Raw genomic sequence first — 20,405 nt, forward strand, 5'->3', positions numbered from 1 at the left:
GGAAGCTTCCATAAGTCTCATCCTTCTCCATCAGAGGGCAGACAGACTGAAAACCACAATCACAGAAAACTAACCAATTTGATCAAATGGACCACAGCCTTGTCTAACTCAATGAAACTATGAGCCATGATGTGTAGGGCCACCCAAGATGGATGGGTCATGGTGGAGAGTTCTGATAAAACGTGGTCCAGTGGAGAAGGGAATGGCAAACCACTTCAGCATTCTTGCCTTGAGAACCCCATGAACAGTATGAAAAGGCAAAAAGATAGGACACTGAAAGATGAACTCCCCAGGTTGGTAGGTGCCCAAAATGCTACAGGAGATCAGTGGAGAAATAACTCCAGAAAGAATGAAGAGACAGAGCCAAAGTGAAAACAACACCCAGCTGTGGATGTGACTGGTGATGGTAGTAAAGTCCAGTGCCATAAAGAACAATATTGCATAGGAAACTGGAATCTTAGGTGCATGAAGCCAGGCAAATTGGAAGTGGTCAAACAGGAGATGGCAAGAGTGAACATTGGATGTTTTAGGAATTGGTGAATTAAAATGGACTAGAATGGGTGAATTTAACTCAGATGACCATTATATCTACTAGTGGGCGAGAATCCCTTAGAAGAAATGGAGTAGCCCTCATAGTCAACAAAAGAGTCCAAAATGCAGTATTTGAGTGCAATCTTAAAAACGACAGAATGATCTCTGTTTGTTTCCAAGGCAAAACATTCAATAATCACACTAATCCAAGTCTGTGCCCAAACCAGTAATGTTGAAGAAGTTGAAATTGAACAGTTCTATGAAGACCTACAAGATCTTCTAGAACTAACATCCAAAAAAGATGTCCTTTTCATCATAAGGGACTGGAATGCAAAAGTAGAAAGTCAAGAGATACCTGGAGTAACAGGCAAATTTGGCCTTGGAGTACAAAATGAAGCAGGGCAAAGACTAACAGAGTTTTGCCAAGAGAACATACTGGTCATAATAAACACCCTCTTCCAAGAACACAAGAGAAAACTCTACGCATGGACATCACCAGATGGTCAGTACCAAAATCAGATTGATTATATTCTTTGCAGCCAAAGATGGAGAAGCTCTATACAGTCAGCAAAAACAAGACTGGGAGCTGACTGTGGCTCAGATCATGATTCCTTATTGCCAAATTCAGACTTCAATTGAAGAAAGTAGGGAAAACCACTAGACCATTCAGGTATGACCTAAATCAAATCCCTTGTGATTATACAGTGGAAGTGACAAACAGATTCAAGGGATTAGATCTGATAGAGTGCCTGAAGAACTATGGATGAAGGTTTGTGACATTATACAGTAGGTAGTGATCAAGACCATCCCCAAGAAAAAGAAATGCAAAAAGGCAAAATGGTTGTCTGAGGAGGTCTTACAAATAGCTGTGAAAAGAAGAAAAGCTAAAGGCAAAGGAGAGAAGGAAAGGTATACTCATTTGAATGCAGAATTCTGAAGAATAGGAGAGATAAGAAAGCCTTAGTGATCAATGCAAAGAAATAGAGGAAAACAGTAGAGTGGGAAAGACTAGAGATCTCTTCAAGAAAATTAGAGATACATTTCATGCAAAGATGGGTACAATAAAGGACAGAAATGGTATGAACCTAACAGAAGCAGAAGATATTAAGAGGTGGCAAGAATGCACAGAAGAACTATACAAAAAAGATCTTCATAACTCAGATTACCACAATGGCATGGTCACTCACCTAGAGCCAGACGTCCTGGAATGAGAAGTCAAGTGGGCCTTATGAAGCATCTCTGTGAACAAAGCTAGTGGAAGTGATGGAATTCCAGTTGAGCTATTTCAAATCCCGAAAGATGATGCTGTGAAAGTGCTGCACTCAATATGCCAGCCAATTTGGAAGACTCAGCAGTGGCCACAAGACTGGAAAAGGTCAGTTTTCATTCCAGTCCCAAAGAAAGGCAATTCCAAAGAATGCTTAAACTACTGTACAATTGCACTCATCTCACATGCTAGTAAAGTAATGCTCAGGATTCTCCAAGCCAGGCTTCAACAGTATTTGAACTCCCAGTTGTTCATGCTAGATTTTGAAAAGGCAAAAAGATCAAATTGCCAACATCTGTTGGATCATCGAAAAAGCAAGAGAGTTCCAGAGAAATATCTATTTCTGCTTTATTGACTATGCCAAAGCCTTGTGTGGATCACAACATACTATAGAAAATTCATCAAGAGATGGGAATACCAGACCACCTGACCTGCCTCCTGAGAAATCTGTATGTAGGCCAGGAAGCAACAGTTAGAACGGGACATGAAACAACAGACTGATTACAAAATCGGGAAAGGAGTATGTCAAGGCTGTGTACTGTCACCCTGCTTATTTAACTTCTATGCAGAGTACATCATGTGAAATGCCAGGCTGGATGAAGCACAAGCTGAAATCAAGATTGCCGGGAGAAATATCAATAACCTCAGATATGCAGATGACACTGCCCTTATGGCAGAAAGCAAAGAAAAACTAAAGAGCCTCTTGATGAAAGTAAAAGGGGAGAGTGAAAAAGTTGGCCTAAAACTAAACATTCAGAAAATTAAGATCATGGCATCTGGTCCCATCACTTCCTGGCAGATAGATGGGGAAACAATGGAAACAGTGAGAGACTTTATTTTTGAGGGCTCCAAAATCGCTGCAGATGATGACTGCAGCCATGAAATCTTTTAATTTAACACTTGCTCCTTGAAAGAAAAGTTATGACCAGCCTAGACAGCATATTAAAAAGCAGAGACATTACTGTGGCAATAAAGCTAGTCAAAGCTGTGGATTTTCCAGTAGTCATGTATGGATGTGAAAGTTGGACTATAAAGAAAGCTTAACACTGAAGAATTGATGCTTTTGAATTGTGGTGTTGGAGAAGACTCTTGAGAGTTCCTTGGACTGCAAGGAGACCCAACCAGTCAATCCTAAAGGAAATCAGTCCTGAATATTCATTGGAAGGACTGACACTGAAGCTGAAACTCCAATACTTTGGCCACCTGATGTGAAGAAATGACTCAGTGGAAAAGACCCTGATGCTGCGAAAGATTGAAGTGAGAGGAGAAGGGGATGACAGAGGATGAGACAGTTGGATGGCATCACCAACTTGATGGACATGAGTTTGAGTAAGCCCTGGGAGTTGGTGATGGACAGGGAATCCTGGCTGCAGTCCATGGGGTTGCAAAGAGTCGGACACAACTGAGCGACTGAACTGAAGTAGACTTATTACTGGACATGGTGCATTCTTCAGGTCAGGACTTTAAAGGCCCTGCAAGGCTGCAGACCAGTTATCATTTTATTTGTATTGCTGATATCTCTGCTGTGTACACTCAACTCTGCTGATTTCCTTCTGTGTTCTTCAGATTAGTGAACTTTGATCGGTATAAATGCATATTGTCTAAGATTTGTCTTGATGTCAGTCTGAGTGTACTACTAACAGTTAGCCACACAGTTGTCATGTAGAGTAGTATCAGAAGCAGGAATGATGCAGAGACTTGGACCATGATGTCTAAGTCCTTGGGGAGAAAGTGCCAAGAATAATGAAGGGGTGGAAGATTATCTGAGAATGCCTTGTTAGTCTGCTGACCGGTATTCTCTCAGCTGACTCTCTTCAGGGTCTCCCAGCTGAAAAAATCTCAGCTAACGGTCTGGAGGTCCCCTCTACACACAGCTGTCTCTCTGGGAGTGGTATCATATTATAGTGCCCTCTCTTCCTGCCCTGGAGTCCTAAACTATCTGTATATAGTTTCCCTAATACTCTGTCTTCATTTAAAAAATAATCCCTTTTTAAAACACTTCTGGAATGACCTAGTCTGCAAATTATTTTGGCTAGTGCCCTGACTTTCCTTACTTACTTTGGTCTTTTACTGAAAAGAATGGTTGAGAGCAAATGTGTGATCTCAGTATTCTTTCTAGGTATCTGCAGCCTGGGTTGCCACAATATCACAGCTCCAGTATTGATTTCTCCAACAAACTGCAGGCTTAATAGAATGGAAATACATGTGTTTACTTGGTAGACTGTGGTCAATGTACATTTTGGAAGCAGCCTTTAGTAATGCTGTGGTTTTAGTTATAGTATGATGGTTCTACTATTTATGTTAAGAAATGAGAATAGTTATAACTGTGGGCTCATAGTTCATATTACTGATACCTGATGGAATGATGGCAGTGGATAATGATGATATTCAACAAAGTCATTTGAGAAATTGAATTCTGGTCACCAGCTAATGAGATATACATGGAAGTACACTGTCTTAGGAAATTTGTAAGGCACTGTTTTGGTTCACAGAGAGTATCTATATATGCTTTTTTGGTCAGCCTGAATTATTACTGACATGTCAATACAGTTCAGGCCCTCTGAAAAAATCCATCCTTTGAGTAGCTGTTATGATACTTCATTATTGTTATCATTTAAACATTCAGGTACTTAAGAATTTCTGATATCCTGGCTCCCTAGAGATGAGCCTGTAGCCCCTTCATGTGAGGCATACTCTAAGAAAACAAGGAAAGAGGCACTAAGAGGCACTCCATTTAATTCTGATCCAGGACCATTGACTCTGAATTTTTCCTGTTTTATGAATGTAAACCTCCCTCCAGGATGATTGTGATAGTGCCATATGGTGAAATTCTGATATTTCCCCCTTTTGTTTGTGTCCCTGAGTCGCTCCTCCTGAGTGATTCTGTGTGACCCTTCTGGTGACCCACCTTTCCACTCTGGGTTTCCACTCCACTTTCCACTCAGAGCCCTACTACCTTTGAAATGGAGTCCAAATCCTCCATCTTCTTGTGACTCATCTCTTCCTTCTTTGCGTGACACTGGACACTATTTGCATTTTGGCAAAGAGCTTCTGAGTTTAGATCGTAGAAGGAATGTGACAAACCAAGTCATCCTCTGAAGAGGACAGACTAACCTGAAAGAGCCAGAAGAAGGTTTGCTGTGTTGTGCCTACAACAGACCAAACTGGGCAGAGATAAGAGACAAGTACAGAGAAGCAGCAGATAGAGGTGATTAACAGGAATTTCAAATCAGGAAGAGAATGTTTCTCAATGGAAAGAACAAAGATCAGGTCTGCTGAACAGCTAACATGTTGAGACTCAGCAATTTGGGGTTTCTGGTTCTGACCGCCATTCAGTTCATCCTGGGAATGCTGGGGAATGGTTTCATAGGGTGGGTCAATGGCAGCAGCTGGTTCAAGAGCAAGAGGATCTCTTTGCATGACTTCATTATCACTAACCTGGCTGTCTCCAGGATTGTTTTGCTGTGGATTCTCTTGATCGATGGTGTTTTACTGGTGTTCTCTCCCAAACTACACGATGAAGGGATAATCATGCAAATTATTGATGTGTTCTGGACATTTACAAACCATCTGAGCATTTGGCTTACCACCTGTGTCAGTGTCTTCTACTGCCTGAAAGTGGCCAGTTTCTCCCATCCTATGTTCCTCTGGCTCAAATGGAGAGTTTCCAGGGTGGTTGTATGGATGCTGTTGAGTACCCTGCTGTTATCATGTGGCAGTGCCATCTCTCTGATCCGAGAATTTAAGATCTATTCTGTTCTCGGTGGAATTGATAGAACCGGGAATATGACTGAGCTCTTTAGAAGGAAGGAAAAAGAATATAAACTGATCCATGTTCTTGGGACTCTGTGGGACCTCCCTCCCCTAGTCGTATCTCTGATCTCCTACTTTCTGCTTATCCTCTCCCTGGGGAGGCACGTGCGGCAGATGCATCAAGACTGTGGCAGCTCCAGAGATCCCAGTACCGAGGCCCACAGGAGGGCCATCAGAGTCATCCTCTCCTTCCTCTTCCTCTTCCTACTCTACTATCTTTCCTTTTCTGTTTTAACATCCAGTTATTTCCTACCAGCAACTAAGATGATTGCGAAGATCGGAGAAGTAATTACAATGTTCTATCTTGCCGGCCACTCCTATGTTCTCATTCTGGGAAATAGCAAGCTGAAGCAGATGTTTGTGACGATGCTCCGGTGTGAGCCTGGTTGTCTGAAGCCTGGATCCAAGGGATCTGTTTATCCATAGAGCATCGTGGGGTGTGGGAGGGAGCCTAGGGGTCCTTAGACCTAGGAGGCCTTAGCCAGGATCACAGGGCTCTTCCTCACCCTCCTGTGGCACCAATTCTATAACTATCGCTTCATCCTGTCCCCCTGGGGACACTTCCCATGGTCTCTCCTTTTGTGGTTGCTTTGAAGAGGCTGAAATAGTCTTTGGAACATGTAGACAAGGAGTTGTATTTTAATAAGTATCAACTCAACATAATGAGCTGATTACTAGCTTTAAGTTCAAGTTTATACTGACAGTGATGTAGTGAATAGAGGGGAGAGAGCAAAAAAAACATGTTGTAGTCCCACAGGCTAGGGTTTGAATTCTGATTCAGTCCGTTTTTCAAGACTTGTTTTTGGCCTTAGGGGAGTTACTTTAATTACCTGTTTGATTCTGTCTTTCCCCATTTTAAAATGCAAACTGTGATACTGACTTCACAGGGTTTTAGAGATTCAGAAGACGTGTGAGCTGTCGTTTCAGCACAGTGCATTGTGTCAGGATTATATCAGAATTAAGAGGAGAAGGGGGCAGTTGAACGGCATCACTGACTCCATGGACATGAGTTTGAGAAAACTCAGGGAGATAGTGATGGACAGAGAAACCTGGCGTGCTGCAGTCCACGGGGTCACAAAGAGTCAGACATGGCTGAGCGACTGACCAAGGAGGAAATCTGCAGGCGGTGAAGCTGTTACTGTAACAGTGAAGTGTGCCGCCGCGGCAGTCACCGCAGGAGACCTGCCTCCACAAATCCATTATGTACTGATAAGCAGAGAAATGCAAGTCAAGACCCGTGGGTACTAGGTTCCAATCCAGTCTCCTGGCTAAGTCATTTTACTCTAATTTCAATAGTCCTTTGCTTTCCTTTATAATTTTGCTGAAGCAAATTTTCAAGTAATCTTTAATTTTTTAGATTGGTCAAATGTCCAAGCATTAAAAAAAAAATTATCCAAGATGCATATCTGTTTTTAAAATGTCAGAGTTTTATGCAAAATAAGTGGTTTTTCTAAATGTAATCACTTTTCTTTTAATAAAATTATGTAGGCTTTGATTTCCTTCCTGTCACTGAGCATTGCTGACAAGTCAGTGAGAATGTTATTGCTTGAGATCTCAAACTTGTAAACATATTTAGGACACATGGCAACTCTAAATCTGGATTTCTGTCACTAATGGAGCTCTCAGGTATAAAGTTTTGTGGCTTAAAAACGTAGACCAGGTGGCCTGAGCTCAAATCCTGACTCAGACCTTAACAAACTGAGTGACCTTGGGGATGTTTCTTAACCTCTCTCTATTTCACTTTCCTTATATAGTCAAAGATATGATTTTCCAGAAGTCATGTACAGATGTGAGAGTTGGACTGTAAAGAAGAGTGAGCGCTGAAGAGTTGATGCTTTTGAACTGTGAACTATGATGCTGGAGAAGACTCTTGAGGGTCCCTTGGACAGCAAGGATATCAAACCAGTCAATCCTAAAGGAAATCAACCCTGAATATTCATTGGAAGGACTGATGCTGAAACTGAAGCTTCAGTACTTTGACCCACCTGATTCGAAGAGCTGACTCATTGGAAAAGATCCTGATGCTGGGAAATATTGAGGGCAGGAAGAGAAGGGGGTGACAGGATGCGATGTTTGAATGGCATCACCAACTCAATGGATGAGTTTGAGCAAACTCCGAAAGATAGTGAAGAACAGGGAAGCCTGGCGTGCTGCAGTCCCTGGGGTCGTAAAGAGTTGGATGTGACTTAGCAACTGAACAACAACAATTTGTAAAATAGAAATAGTATTTTCTTAATAGATTGTTGAAAGCAGTGAGTGAATCAGCACATGAAAACTAGAGTCCCATGTGGAGTAAATCAGTAAATACTGCTATTATTATTGTTTTTGTTTTGTGAAAAAGGTTACATTCTGACATAGCATAAAGAGTTAACATATTTCTTAGCACTTTGTCATATGTAGCCCAAAGTGAGTTTCCAGGTTGTTCTGATTTATACATTCATTTTCAAAATTATAGAAATAAAACGTCTTTTGGTCTGAATTGTCTGCTTTCAAATTGATAATTTGCCTCTTGGAGGTGCTAGGAAAATTCCTAATTCTGACATAAAGTTCTCTTTGAAAAAGGTATCTATTGAAACTTAAAATAATGATTTTTTTCTTAATAAAAATTTTATTTGAAGGAAGAAGGGATTTTCCAAGAGGTTGTAGACACACAGAGAGAAACAAATGGGAAAAAAAAGCTAAAAATATATAGAGAAAAATCATCAGTGGACATAATGATTTAATATTCATGCATAATTCACTAACATAGAAGGATTCTAAAAGGGGAAATTCTGTAATTAAAAATCTGTGCTTCTTTTCAGCACAGGGAAGTTTAACTGTGGAAAAACTGCAGTCTCAACTGATATGTGCTTTGTTCACCTTGAACCCTACTCTTGGATTTATCCTCTCTGACTGTTGAACACTTGTTCTTACTTCTTGTCATTTTGACAGCTTCTCCACATAGCCCTGACTTTCTGGTTCTTTAGTCCTTACCGGAATTCCTAATCCTGCCTTCTGCCTTGGGTGTGGGGATTTTCTTCTCTTTTAAATTGAACATAGCATTTTATTAGAGATTTTGGCTTGGCTGTTGTTTGTTTCTCGGTGCCTTTGGCTAACTCCTGGATGGTACCTCCTCCTTTTGCTACTGAGGTTTCATTAAATCCTACCCCAATCTAACAGATTCAGATGGGTGGGTCCAGTAAACTTGCTCAGGCTACCACTAATGTTCATTCCACTGGAGCCTGGAGTATGGATGGAAAATGTAGAATTCCCCAGTAGGGAGTCTGTTGTGGTAGTCAGTTGGCTGAGTGCAGAGTTTCGCTCCCTGAGAGCAAATGAAACCAGATTCATAGGTGTGGCATTCCCAACCCCTCCCATTTCCTCTTTCAGAGAAATCTGGAGGTGACTCCTGGGAAAGCTCAGACTTTGTTATGTGACTTCAACAATATATTGGCTGCCCTTAATCAAAGACTGGGGTGGGAGTGGGGACGTGAGTCTGAGCAGTAGGTGATTTGCTGAGGAAAGGAGTCTTACTTGTGGCTAGAGGCACACTGAAGGGAAGTTTAGCTCTTTTGGAGAGGATATGGTCTTCTGAACCCACCAGGGAAAATACTTAATCTGCCTTCTCCTAACTGAGTCCAAGGCCATAGGGGAGAATTACCTAATACCTCACTCCCATTTTTGAGAAACCCTGCAAGTGGCCATCTTGTTTGTTTTGTTTTCATTAAATTAGCTTTAGTTGCTAAATCCCTTAAGACTCTTACATCTGGCCGTTTTAGGCACAAAGGACCAGAGCATATCTTTTCCCCACTGTGACCAGGTTCTTAGGGTCAAAGTATGAGAACAAGAATTGTCCTTGCATTTGGAGTCCAGTTACAGGCTAGAGCTTGTTCCTGAGGCCATGTATCTCCACCGAGCACATCTGTTCTTTGGTGTATGGTGGAGAGGCCTTTAACACATGAATCCACAGTAAATTATGACAGTACCTCATGAAACATTCCACCAGGTTTCCACCAGGGCCCGCTGTATATCCTGTGTCTCATGGAACTACTTCTCATTTTTGATACTCTCTGACCACTCTGGCTTATCTTGATTCTACTTGATTCTTTCATACTACAGACACTTATTTAACACTCTCTCTGCACCAGTGTACTAGATCAATCATTATTCTCAGAAGCATTGCATGTAGTGGGCAATACAGATGCTGAAATCAGTATTCCATCTTTCCATCACTGAAACAGATGCTTCAGGTATGATGGAGGGATCCTGTCATTATCAGAGGGTTCTGGCCCAGGTGATCTTTATCTCTAGCTCTCTCTTTCTGACAGCTATTAAAATGTACTGTTACAATATTGTAAAGTAATTAGCCTCCAATTAAAATAAATAAATAAAAAAAATAAAATTTACTGCTCATTTCTCTTGCCCTGGGGAGCAAAGTTGACTGAGGGCTCAAGCTGCTGAGGCCACACTTCCTGCAGACTGCTCCCAGCCAATGATGGAGACCGGAGTACTAAGGTAGGTCTGCTCCACTGAGACATGAGACTCTTCCAACAGGCAGTTTTGGCCCAAGGACTCTCCATCAGCTTGGGTGACCCTTTTTTGAAACTGTGCTGCAGTCTAGAGCTCTTCTTACCCAATTCTTTCTTCTCCCTCCCTTTTTATAGGTATCAGACCTACATTGCTATCTGAATATTCACCTTCTTTTGCTTCCTGCCACCTAAAATCTCTTGCATGTCTAATCCTATTTCTGCCTATGTTTCTTGTGTAAAAGGTATGTGTTGTGTTTTTTCAAGTGAACTAGAATTTTGAAAATCATCCCAGATTCTTCCTTTTCCTTCAGTTTTGATATTCATTTGGTCACTAAATCTGTTTGGTTGTGCTCTAAAAATTTTTCTCTCAAATGCCCCGCTAGTCTCTATTTATACTCTTTTCATTCCTTAAGAGTGACTGCAGCAGGATTTATTTATTTATTTATTTTAATATCTGTTTATTTAGCATCACTGGGTCCTAGTTCCAGTGTGTGGGATCTAGTTCCCTGACTAGGTATCAAACCCCGGCCCGCTGCATTGGGAGCTCAGTGTCTTAGCCACTGGACCACCAGGGAAGCACCTTAAGCATGATTTAACTAGTTCCCTTTTCCAATTCCATCCCTTCCAGCAAAGCATTTCCGCATTACTGGGTTGTGGGCTTCATGCAGTGAACATACAATCACAGTGCTCTTCTCAAAATCCTGCAGTGACTCTCCATTGCTCACTCCAGTCTTTTGCTTGGATAACCTCTTTGCATCTTCAATAGTTAATTTATATGTCTCCTTAAGGATGCCTTTTGTGAATCCTCAAAGCTGTGTTAAAGGCTCCTCTGGAACATTCCCAGTGTACCCTTTGTTTTTCCTTGTTATAACACTTAATACATGATCTAATTGTCTATTTGTCTGTCTCTCCCACTATTCTGTATGTTCTTTGAAGGCAAGGTGTGCTGTGGGTGATTCTTCCTGTTTCCTTAGCACCTAATGTATAAGTGACTGGCTGATAATAACAGTTTACTGAATGAATGAACCAATGAGGAGCTGCCTAGTGTACTGGACAGAGCTCAGTCTCAAAAGACCTTCCAAATTAGCCACTGATTTCCTGTGACATTTGGCAGTCGGAGAAAAGGAAAGATAGAAGCATCTGAATGCAGAGTTCTAAAGAATAGCAAGAAGAGATAAGAAAGCCTTCTTCAGCGATCAATGCAAAGAAATAGAGGAAAACAACAGAATGGGAAAGACTAGAGATCTCTTCAAGAAAATTAGAGATACCAAAGGAACATTTCATGCAAAGATGGGCTCAATAAAGGACAGAAATGGTATGGACCTAACAGAAGCAGAAGATATTAAGAAGAGATGGCAAGAATACACGGAAGAACTGTACAAAAAGATCTTCACAACCCAGATAATCACGATGGTGTGATCACTCATCTAGAGCCAGACATCCTGGAATGTGAAGTCAAGTGGGCCTTAGAAAGCATCACTACGAACAAAGCTAGAGGAGGTGATGGAATTCCAGTAGAGCTATTTCAAATCCTGAAAGATGATGCTATGAAAGTGCTGCACTCAATATGCCAGCCAATTTGGAAAACTCAGCAGTGGCCACAGGACTGGAAAAAGGTCAGTTTTCATTCCAATCCCTAAGAAAGGCAGTGCCAAAGAATGCTCAAACTACCGCATAATTGCACTCATCTCACATGCTAGTAAAGTAATGCTCAAAATTCTCCAAGCCAGTCTTCAGCAATACGTGAACCGTGAACTCCCTGACGTTCAAGCTGGCTTTAGAAAAGGCAGAGGAACCAGAGATCAAATTGCCAACATCCACTGGATCATCAAAAAAGCAAGAGAGTTCCAGAAAAACATCTATTTCTGCTTTATTGACTGTGCCAAAGCCTTTGACTATGTGGATCACAATAAACTGGAAAATTCTGAAAGAGATGGGAATCCCAGACCACCTGACCTGCCTCTTGAGAAATCTGTATGCAGGTCAGGAAGCAACAGTTAGAACTGGACATGGAAGAACAGACTGGTTCCAAATAGGAAAAGGAGTATGTCAAGGCTGTATATTGTCACCCTGCTTATTTAACTTATATGCAGAGTACATCATGAGAAACGCTGGACTGGAAGAAACACAAGCTGGAATCAAGATTGCCGGGAGAAAGATCAATAACCTCAGATATGCAGATGACACCACCCTTATGGCAGAAAGTGAAGAGGAACTAAACAGCCTCTTGATGAAAGTGAAAGAGGAGAGTGAAAAAGTTGGCTTAAAGCTCAACATTCAGAAAACGAAGATCAATGCATCTGGTCCCATCACTTCATGGGAAATAGATGGGGAAACAGTGTCAGACTTTATTTTTTTGGGCTCCAAAATCACTGCAGAGGGTGATTGCAGCCATGAAATTAAAAAGACTTTTATTTTTAGATGAAAAGCAGAGACATTACTGCAAAAATCACCTGCACATGATTGCAGACCATGATAATTAATACATGACTTACACTCACTTGAAGATACAAGACCCTTATGTATACAGAACACAATCCTAGATAACATATTCAAAAGTTGTCTTGAGCATTACTTTAGGCACATGAGTAAGGTCCATTAACTAGTCACAGCCGACTAAGGTCCGTCTAGTCAAGGCTATGGTTTTCCAGTGGTCATGTATGGATGTGAGAGTTGGACTGTGAAGAAGGCTGAGCGCCGAAGAATTGATGCTTTTGAACTGTGGTGTTGGAGAAGACTCTTGAGAGTCCCTTGGACTGCAAGGAGATCCAACCAGTCCATTCTAAAGGAGATCAGCCCTGGGATTTCTTTTGGAAGGAATGATGCTGAAGCTGAAACTCCAGTACTTTGGGCACCTCATGCGAAGAGTTGACTCATTGGGAAAGACTCTGATGCTGGGAGGGATTGGGGGCAGGAGGAGAAGGGACGACCGAGGATGAGATGGCTGGATGGCATCACTGACTCGATGGATGTGAGTCTGAGTGAACTCCGGGAGTTGGTGATGGACAGGGAGGCCTGGCATGCTGCGATTCATGGGGTCGCAAAGAGTTGGACACGACTGAGTGACTGAACTGAACTTTCTTTGATCTAAATTTTCCTCATCTGGAAGTAGGAATAACCAGATTTCCCTCTTAGAACTGTTTTAAAGATGAACTGAGGTTTATAATGCCTGGGAACATAATCACTCAAGTCTAAGAAGTATTAATAAATGTTTTCTTCTCTCTTCTAAGCAACATTGGTACTCTTTTGAAAACAATTCAAAGTTTTTAATTCCTGTTTATCCGCGCCTGATCTCATTCTTCAAAATCTTCATCAAATAAACCAAGGCATCCTTTTGCTTTAACTGTTTGCCCTAAGACTTTTCCTGCAGATGTACTGAGTAGCCAAGTATGGACTCAGGGCTGCACTGTATCCACCCTGGGTCGTCTTGGGCTCTATAAATAAAACAAATAAATGGTCAGACTCACAAGATGTCTTAGGCCACTCTGGCACTAGTGTACTCAGATGGGTATAGTTCAGGGATCCAGTTCAGCAGCAGGGGAATGTCAGACCTTCTTCTTTTGCAGTGTGCTTGCTGCCAGTTACACAGTTCAGGTACAAGGAGAAGAGATCCACCTTTAGGTAAGGTTAGAAGCTGCCCTAGAATAAAAGCTTCATGTTTCAAAGAATCAGTTTCTCTTGTAATAATTTCATGGCCTTAGCTTCCAGGTTGAGCCAAGGGATACACACCTAGGAGTTATCCATCACATTCAAGGAAGCAAGAGGTCTCCATAACATATTTAACTGAAGGTCAAATTCTCATGCAGGGGGAGAAGGGATTTTGTTAACACTTTGCCTATAGTGACCCTTTCAGAAATGACTTCAGATAGAACCAGCTTACTCATTGCTCTTGCTAGTTAACATGATCACATCTTAATTCCATGCCTCCTGCTGCTGAGAACTCAACCACTTCATGTATCAGCCTCTGAATGTGGCCTATTACTGCAAGACACTGGGTTTCCTCTTCTTTTTTAGAACATTTACTACTTTTTTCTTTTAATTAAAGTATAGTTGATTTACAATGTTGTGTTAGTTATTGGTATATAGAAAAGTGGTTAAGATACACACACACACACACACACACACGCACACACACACACACACATTCCTTTCAGATTTTTCCACGCTATTACAAGATCTTGACTATAGTTCCCTCTGCTATACAGTAGCTCCTTGTTATTTATTTTATATATAGTAGTGTGCATCTGATAATCCCAAACTCCTAGTTTATCCTTCCCTTATCTTTTCCCTTAGGGTTGCTTTGGCAGCTCTGGGTCTTCTGTGGTTCCATATAAATCTTAATGCTTGTTTTAGTTCTATGAAAGAATATCATGGGTAATTTGGTAGGGACTGCACTAAATCTGTAGATTGCTTTGGGTAGTATGGCCATATATTCTTTTAATCCAAGAGTGTGGGATAACTTTCCATGTGTTTGTATCACCTTCAGTTTCCTTTATTGGTGTTTTATAGTTCACAGTATATAAGTTTTTCACCTCATTTGTTAGTTTTATTAAGTAGTTTTTTAGATGTGATTTTAAAAGGGATTTTTTTTTCACTTTTCTGATATTTCATTGTTGGTATAAAGAAATGCAATTGATTTCTGTATACTAATCTTCTATACTGCTACCTTTCTGAATTTGTTTATCAGTTCTAGTAGTTTCTGTGTGGAGTCCTTAGGGTTTTCTATACATAGTATCCTGTCATCTACATATAAAGATGATTTTACCTCTTCCCTTCCAATTTGGATACCGTTTATTTCTTTTTCTTGTTGGATTGCTGTGGCTAGGACTTCCAATAATATGTTGAATAGAAGTGGTGAGAGGGGACATCCTTTTCTCGTTCTGGATTTAGTGGGAAGGTTTTTAGCTTTTCACTTTTGAGTGTTATGTTGGTTATGCATTTGTCATAAATAGCCTTTATTATGTTAAGATAAGTTCCCTGGATATCCACTTTGGTAAGAGTTTTTGTATCATAAATGGATGTTAAGTTTTATCAAATGCCTTTTCTGTATCTATTGAGGTGGTCATGTAGTTTTTGTTTTCTTTTGTTGATGTGGTGTATCACATTGATCGATTGCCATATGTTTAACCATCCTTGTGACCGGGAATGAATCCAGCTTGATCATGGTGTATGATCCTTGCAAAAGCTAACAAATCAGGAGAACACATTGGTCATAGCAATGCCTTCTTCCAACAACACAAGAGATGACCCTACACATGGACATCGCCCGGTGGTCAATACTGAAATCAGACTGGTTATATTCTTTGCAGCCAAAGATGGAAAAGCTCTATAAAGTAAGCAGAAAACAAGACCTGGAGCTGAGTGTGGCTCAGATCTTGAGCTCTTTATTACAAAATTCAGGCTTAAATTGAACAAAAGAGGGAAAACCACTAGGCCATTCAGGTGTGACCTAAATCAAATACCGTATGATTAAACAGTAGAGGTGATGAATAGATTCAAGAGATCAGATCAGGCAGACAGAGTGCCTGAAGAACTATGGATGGAGGTTCATAACACTGTACAGGACATGGTGACTAAAACTATCCCAAAGAAAAAGAAATGTAAGAAGGCAAAGTGATTGTCTGAGGAAGCTTTACAAATAGCTGAGAAAAGAAGAGAAGCAAAAGGCAAGGGAAAAAGAGAAGGACATACCCAACCAAATGCAGAGTCCCAAAGAATAGCAAGGAGAGATAAGAAAGCCTTCTTAGGTGAAATGTAAAGAAATAGAGGAAAGCAATAGAATGGGAAAGACTAGAGATCTCTTCAAGAGCATTGGAGATATCAAGGGAGCATTTCATGCAAGGGTGGGCATGATAAAGGTCAGAAATGGCAAGGACCTAACAGAAGCAGAAGAGATTGAGAAGACGTACCAAGAATACACAGAAGAACTATGCAAAAAAGATCTTAATGACCCGGATAACCACAGTAGTGTGGTCACTCACTTGGAGCCAGACATCCTGGAGTGGAAATCAAGTGGGCCTTAGGAGGCATTATTATGAATAATGCTAGTGGAGGTGATGGAATTCCAGATGAGCTATTTACAATACTAAAAGAAGATGCTGTTAAAGTGCTGTACTTAATATGCCAGAAAATTTGGAAACTCAGCATTGGCCACAGAAGTGGAAAAGATCAGTTTTCATTCCAATCCCAAAGAAGGGCAATGCCAAAGAATGTTCCAACTACCATGCAATTGCACTCATTTCACATGCTAGCTAGGTTATGGTCAAAATCCTTTAAGCTAGGCTTCAGCAGTATGTGAACTGAGAAATCCAGATTTACAAGCTGGATTTAATAAAGGCAGAGGAACCAGAGATCAAGTTGCAAGCATTCGATGGATCATAGAGAAAACAAGGGAATTCAGAAAAACATCTATTTTTGCTTCACTGACTATGCTAAAACCTTTGACTGTGTGAATCATGACAAACTATGGAAAATTCTTAAAGAGATGGGAGTACCAGACCACCTTACCTGCCTCCTGAGAAACCTGTATGTAGGTCAAGAAACGTCAGAACTGGACATGGAATAACAAACTGGTTCAAAATTGGGAAAGCAGAATGTCAAGGTTATATATTGTCACCCTGCTTATTTGACTTATTGCAAAATACATCATGTGAAATGCTGGGCTGGGTGAAGCTCAAGTGGGAATCATGGTTGCTGGGAGAAATATCAACAGCCTCAGATGTGCTGATAATACCACCTTAATGGCAAAAAGTGAAGAGGAACTAAAGAGCCTTTTGATGAAGGTGAAAGAGGAGAGTGAAAAAACTGTCTTAAAAGTCAACATTCAAAAAACAAAGATCATGGCATCTGGACCCATCACTTCATGACAAATAAATGGGGAAGAAATGAAAACTGTCACAGACTTTTTTTTTTTCCTTGGGCTCCAAATCCACTGGGGACGGTTACTACAGCCATGAAATAAAAAGATGCTTGCTCCTTGGAAGAAGAGCTGTGACAAACCTAGACAGTGTATTCGAAAGCAGAGACATCGCTTTGCTGACAAAGGTCGTATAGTCAAAGCTATGGCTTTTCCAATAGTCATGTATGGATGTGAGAGTTGGACCATAAAGAAAGTTGAATGTCAAAGAATTGATGCTTTTGAACTGTGGTGCTGGAGAAGACTCTTGAGCGTTCCTTGGACAGCAAGGAGATCAGACCAGTCCATCCTAAAGGAAATCAATGCTGAATATTCATTGGAAGAACTGATGCTGAAGCTCCAGTCTTTGGCCACCTGAGGTGCAGAGCCAACTCATTGGAAGAGATCCTGATGCTATGGAAGATTAAGGGGAGGAGAAGAAGGGGGCAACAGAGGATGAGATGGTTTGATGGCATCACTGACTCAATGGACATGAGTTTGAGCAAACTCCAAGAGATATTAAAGGACAGGGAATCTTGGTGTACTGCAGTCCACAGGGTTGCAAAGAGTCTGAAAGGACTGAGTGAACAAAACAATTGATAGATATGTATTTACTGCTGCTCTAAACCTTGTTTTCCAGTTGATTTTGTGTTTCTTTTTGTTCCTTTCTTTTTTCTTTTTTGGTTTTACTTTTGTGGTTTGAAGGTTTTCTTTGTATCATGCTTGAGTTCTCTTGTTTTTGTGTTTGTGAATCCATTGTATGTTTTTGATTTATAACTACAAACCTTGGTTTTCAAATATTGAACGTTAATTCTTATCAGTTCAGTTCAGTCGCTCAGTCGTGTCCTACTCTTTGTGATCCCATGGACTGCAGCATGCCACGCTTCCCTGTCCATCACCAACTCCGGGAGCTGGTGATATAATTAAGATGTAATTCTTGTATCTTATTCTGTATTGTTTATTCTGTTTAAACGTGGTAGGTCTAATATTTCAATGTAATTACTTCAATGTAATAATCAATGTTGTAGATAGTTAAGTGGAAATATGTGCTCTGATACAACCTTTCCTTTAATTGTTGCCTTGCTTGCTCACTCTGTGTTGCCTGTTTGATGTGGCCACCTGTGGTTGTGTGTGTGTGTGTGTCTGTGTGTGTGTGTGTGTGTGTGTGTAGGAGCGAGGCATGGGAATTCCCACCATATTCTGAGGTTGCTATGAAGAGAAGTCCAGGCATGCTGGGCCAGAATTCAGTCATTTGATTTTGATAACCTTGGAGTCTGCTGTAGTTTTCCCCTCTAGCTTTCCTTGTCCCGGAGAAGTGGACTCCCAGGTTCACTTTGGTGGTTTTAATTAGGCATTTCTAAGGAAAACAGGATATGAATGAAGAAATAGTAATGCAATCCTTGGAAGATTTGCATCTCAGTAAAAGCAGCTGGCTCTTAGACCACTAATGGTTCATTTGCCACAGTGGGGAAATTAAAATAGGAAATATCTTTTCTGGCTTGGTACTGGTGTCTGCTTGTACATTACAATATTTTCCCTGCTCCCAGCATCAGCACCACATCTCCTGAGTCCTCAATGAGTAAAGATGCTTCGGATAGTCTTTTTTTCTTCTATCGTTGTCTCTGAAATTATAACTTTTGTAGGACTCATTGTGAATCTCTTCATTGTAGTGGTCAGTTACAAGACTTGCATCAAAAGCCACAGGATCTCTTCTTCTGACAGACTCCTGTTCAGTTTGGGCATCACCAGATTTTTTATACTGTTACTGAATGTTGTTGTCATCATCTCTCCAAATGTGGAAAGGTCAGTCTCCTTATCCTCTTTCTTCCTGTCATGTTGGATGTTTTTGGACTCTAGTAGTCTTTGGTTTGTAACCTTGCTCAACGTCTTGTATTGTGTGAAGATTGCTAACTACCAACACTCCGTATTTCTCCTGCTGAAACGAAATCTCTCCACCAGGATGCCCCGGCTGCTGCTGGTCTGTATGCTCCTTTCTGTCTTCACCACTCTCCTGTATGTTATGCTCAGACAGTTGGCACCCCGTCTTGAATTTGTGACTGTGAGAAATGGCACAGTATTTGACATCAATGAGGGACTCCTGTCTTTGGTGACTCCTTTGGTCTTGAGCTCATTTCTCCAATTCATCATTAATGTGACTTCTGCTTCTTTGTTGATCAATTCCTTGAAGAGACATGTACGGAAGATGCAGAGAAGCGCCACTGTTCTTTGGAATCCCCAGACTGAAGCTCATGTGGGTGCTATGAAGCTGATGATCTGTTTCCTCATACTCTACATTCCATATTCAGTTGCTACCTTGCTCCATTATCTCCCTTCTTCTATAGGGATGGATTTGAGAACCAAGTCTATTTATGTTATTATGTCCACCATTTACCCTCCAGGACATTCTCTTCTTATTATTCTCACACATCCTAAACTGAAAACAAAAGCAAAGAATATTCTTTGTTTCAGTAAATAGTGGGATTTCAATAATAAATGGTGCTAAAGTCACTTCAGGGGGAGCAAGATTTTCTTTGTTGGTAGTTTTCCCAGTGATCTGAGAAATTCATTTTTGTAATTACTGATCTGACTCCATAAACCTTTAAGTGCCCATATTTCAGTTCATTCTACAATATATTGTTTAGTAATATTCTAAAATCAGGCACTTTCTGTAAGGAACTTGTTGGAGGCATTGCTTAACGTGTTTTGCACGGGCATCACATCCCTGGATCGTGGAAATCACCACACTGTTCCACTGGCTACTGAAGTGTAATGGGTAGTTCCCCCAAACTAAGCAATATATTAGAGGTCACTTCATTAGTTAAATTTTTGAAGTTTAGCTGAGGAACCCTGGGTAAGGGATCAGCAATGGGTAAATGGTCATCGGGAGGCACTCAACTGGCTTAGGCATAACAAGAGGGTGCAGTGAGAAAAAGAGGAAGGGAAAGTTTCAGAGAGAAAAGAGAGGAAAGAAAAACATCAAAGGAGATACATGAACATTATGTTAGATGTAGAGAAAAAGGGTCCTCAACTTCCTGACAGTAACTGCCAGGAAACTCAGGACTGAATTTCTACTTTTGTCCTGGAAAAAAGGGAAGGGCCAGAATTAATGGGTGGAGGGAAGTGACCAGCATTAGAGAAGCCCAACCCAGGATGGCTTTAAGGATCTTCAAATCTGGGAAGCCAAGTTCAAAAGCATATGCCACAGAGTGAAATCAACACATTCTGAGTGCCACTTTACAAAAGATTTGACCCTATCATATGATACGGAATTCAGTAGAAAGCTGAGAGGAGACACTGGACTAGTGGTGGAAACACCTGACCTTTGGTGAACTCCCGTCATCTCTGTGTGAATTTATGCACTGAATTGTATGGGCACTGCATAATTCTCCAG

The 20,405-nt window shown here is 40.9% G+C and overlaps 3 protein-coding genes across 5 annotated transcripts in view; all 3 read left to right on the plus strand.

The window, feature by feature from the left end:
• Positions 1-9,992, plus strand: part of SSBP1 (single stranded DNA binding protein 1) — a 34,638-nt gene extending 24,646 nt beyond the window's left edge. For 2 of the 3 annotated variants that reach the window (XM_042248936.2, XM_042248935.2), the window contains exon 7: positions 7,366-9,992. In XM_042248936.2, the coding sequence (XP_042104870.1) occupies positions 7,366-7,418 (53 nt within the window). In that variant the 3' untranslated portion in view covers positions 7,419-9,992. The remainder of the gene's footprint in view (positions 1-7,365) is intronic. The other variant, XM_060415168.1, reaches the window with a different exon arrangement.
• Positions 1,506-7,359, plus strand: TAS2R3 (taste 2 receptor member 3). The gene has a single exon (XM_012177256.4). The coding sequence runs from the start codon at positions 5,087-5,089 to the stop codon at positions 6,035-6,037; it is 951 nt and encodes a 316-aa protein (XP_012032646.2). The 5' UTR covers positions 1,506-5,086; the 3' UTR covers positions 6,038-7,359.
• Positions 9,993-18,599: 8,607 nt separating the features above from the next.
• Positions 18,600-19,579, plus strand: TAS2R4 (taste 2 receptor member 4). Its single transcript, XM_012177257.4, has one exon. It carries the CDS (start codon positions 18,600-18,602, stop codon positions 19,488-19,490), a length of 891 nt encoding a protein of 296 aa, XP_012032647.1. The 3' UTR covers positions 19,491-19,579.
• Positions 19,580-20,405: the final 826 nt, after the last annotated feature.

This window comes from Ovis aries, chromosome 4 (genome assembly GCF_016772045.2).
Source record: "Ovis aries strain OAR_USU_Benz2616 breed Rambouillet chromosome 4, ARS-UI_Ramb_v3.0, whole genome shotgun sequence".
In the NCBI taxonomy this organism is placed as follows: domain Eukaryota; kingdom Metazoa; phylum Chordata; class Mammalia; order Artiodactyla; family Bovidae; genus Ovis; species Ovis aries.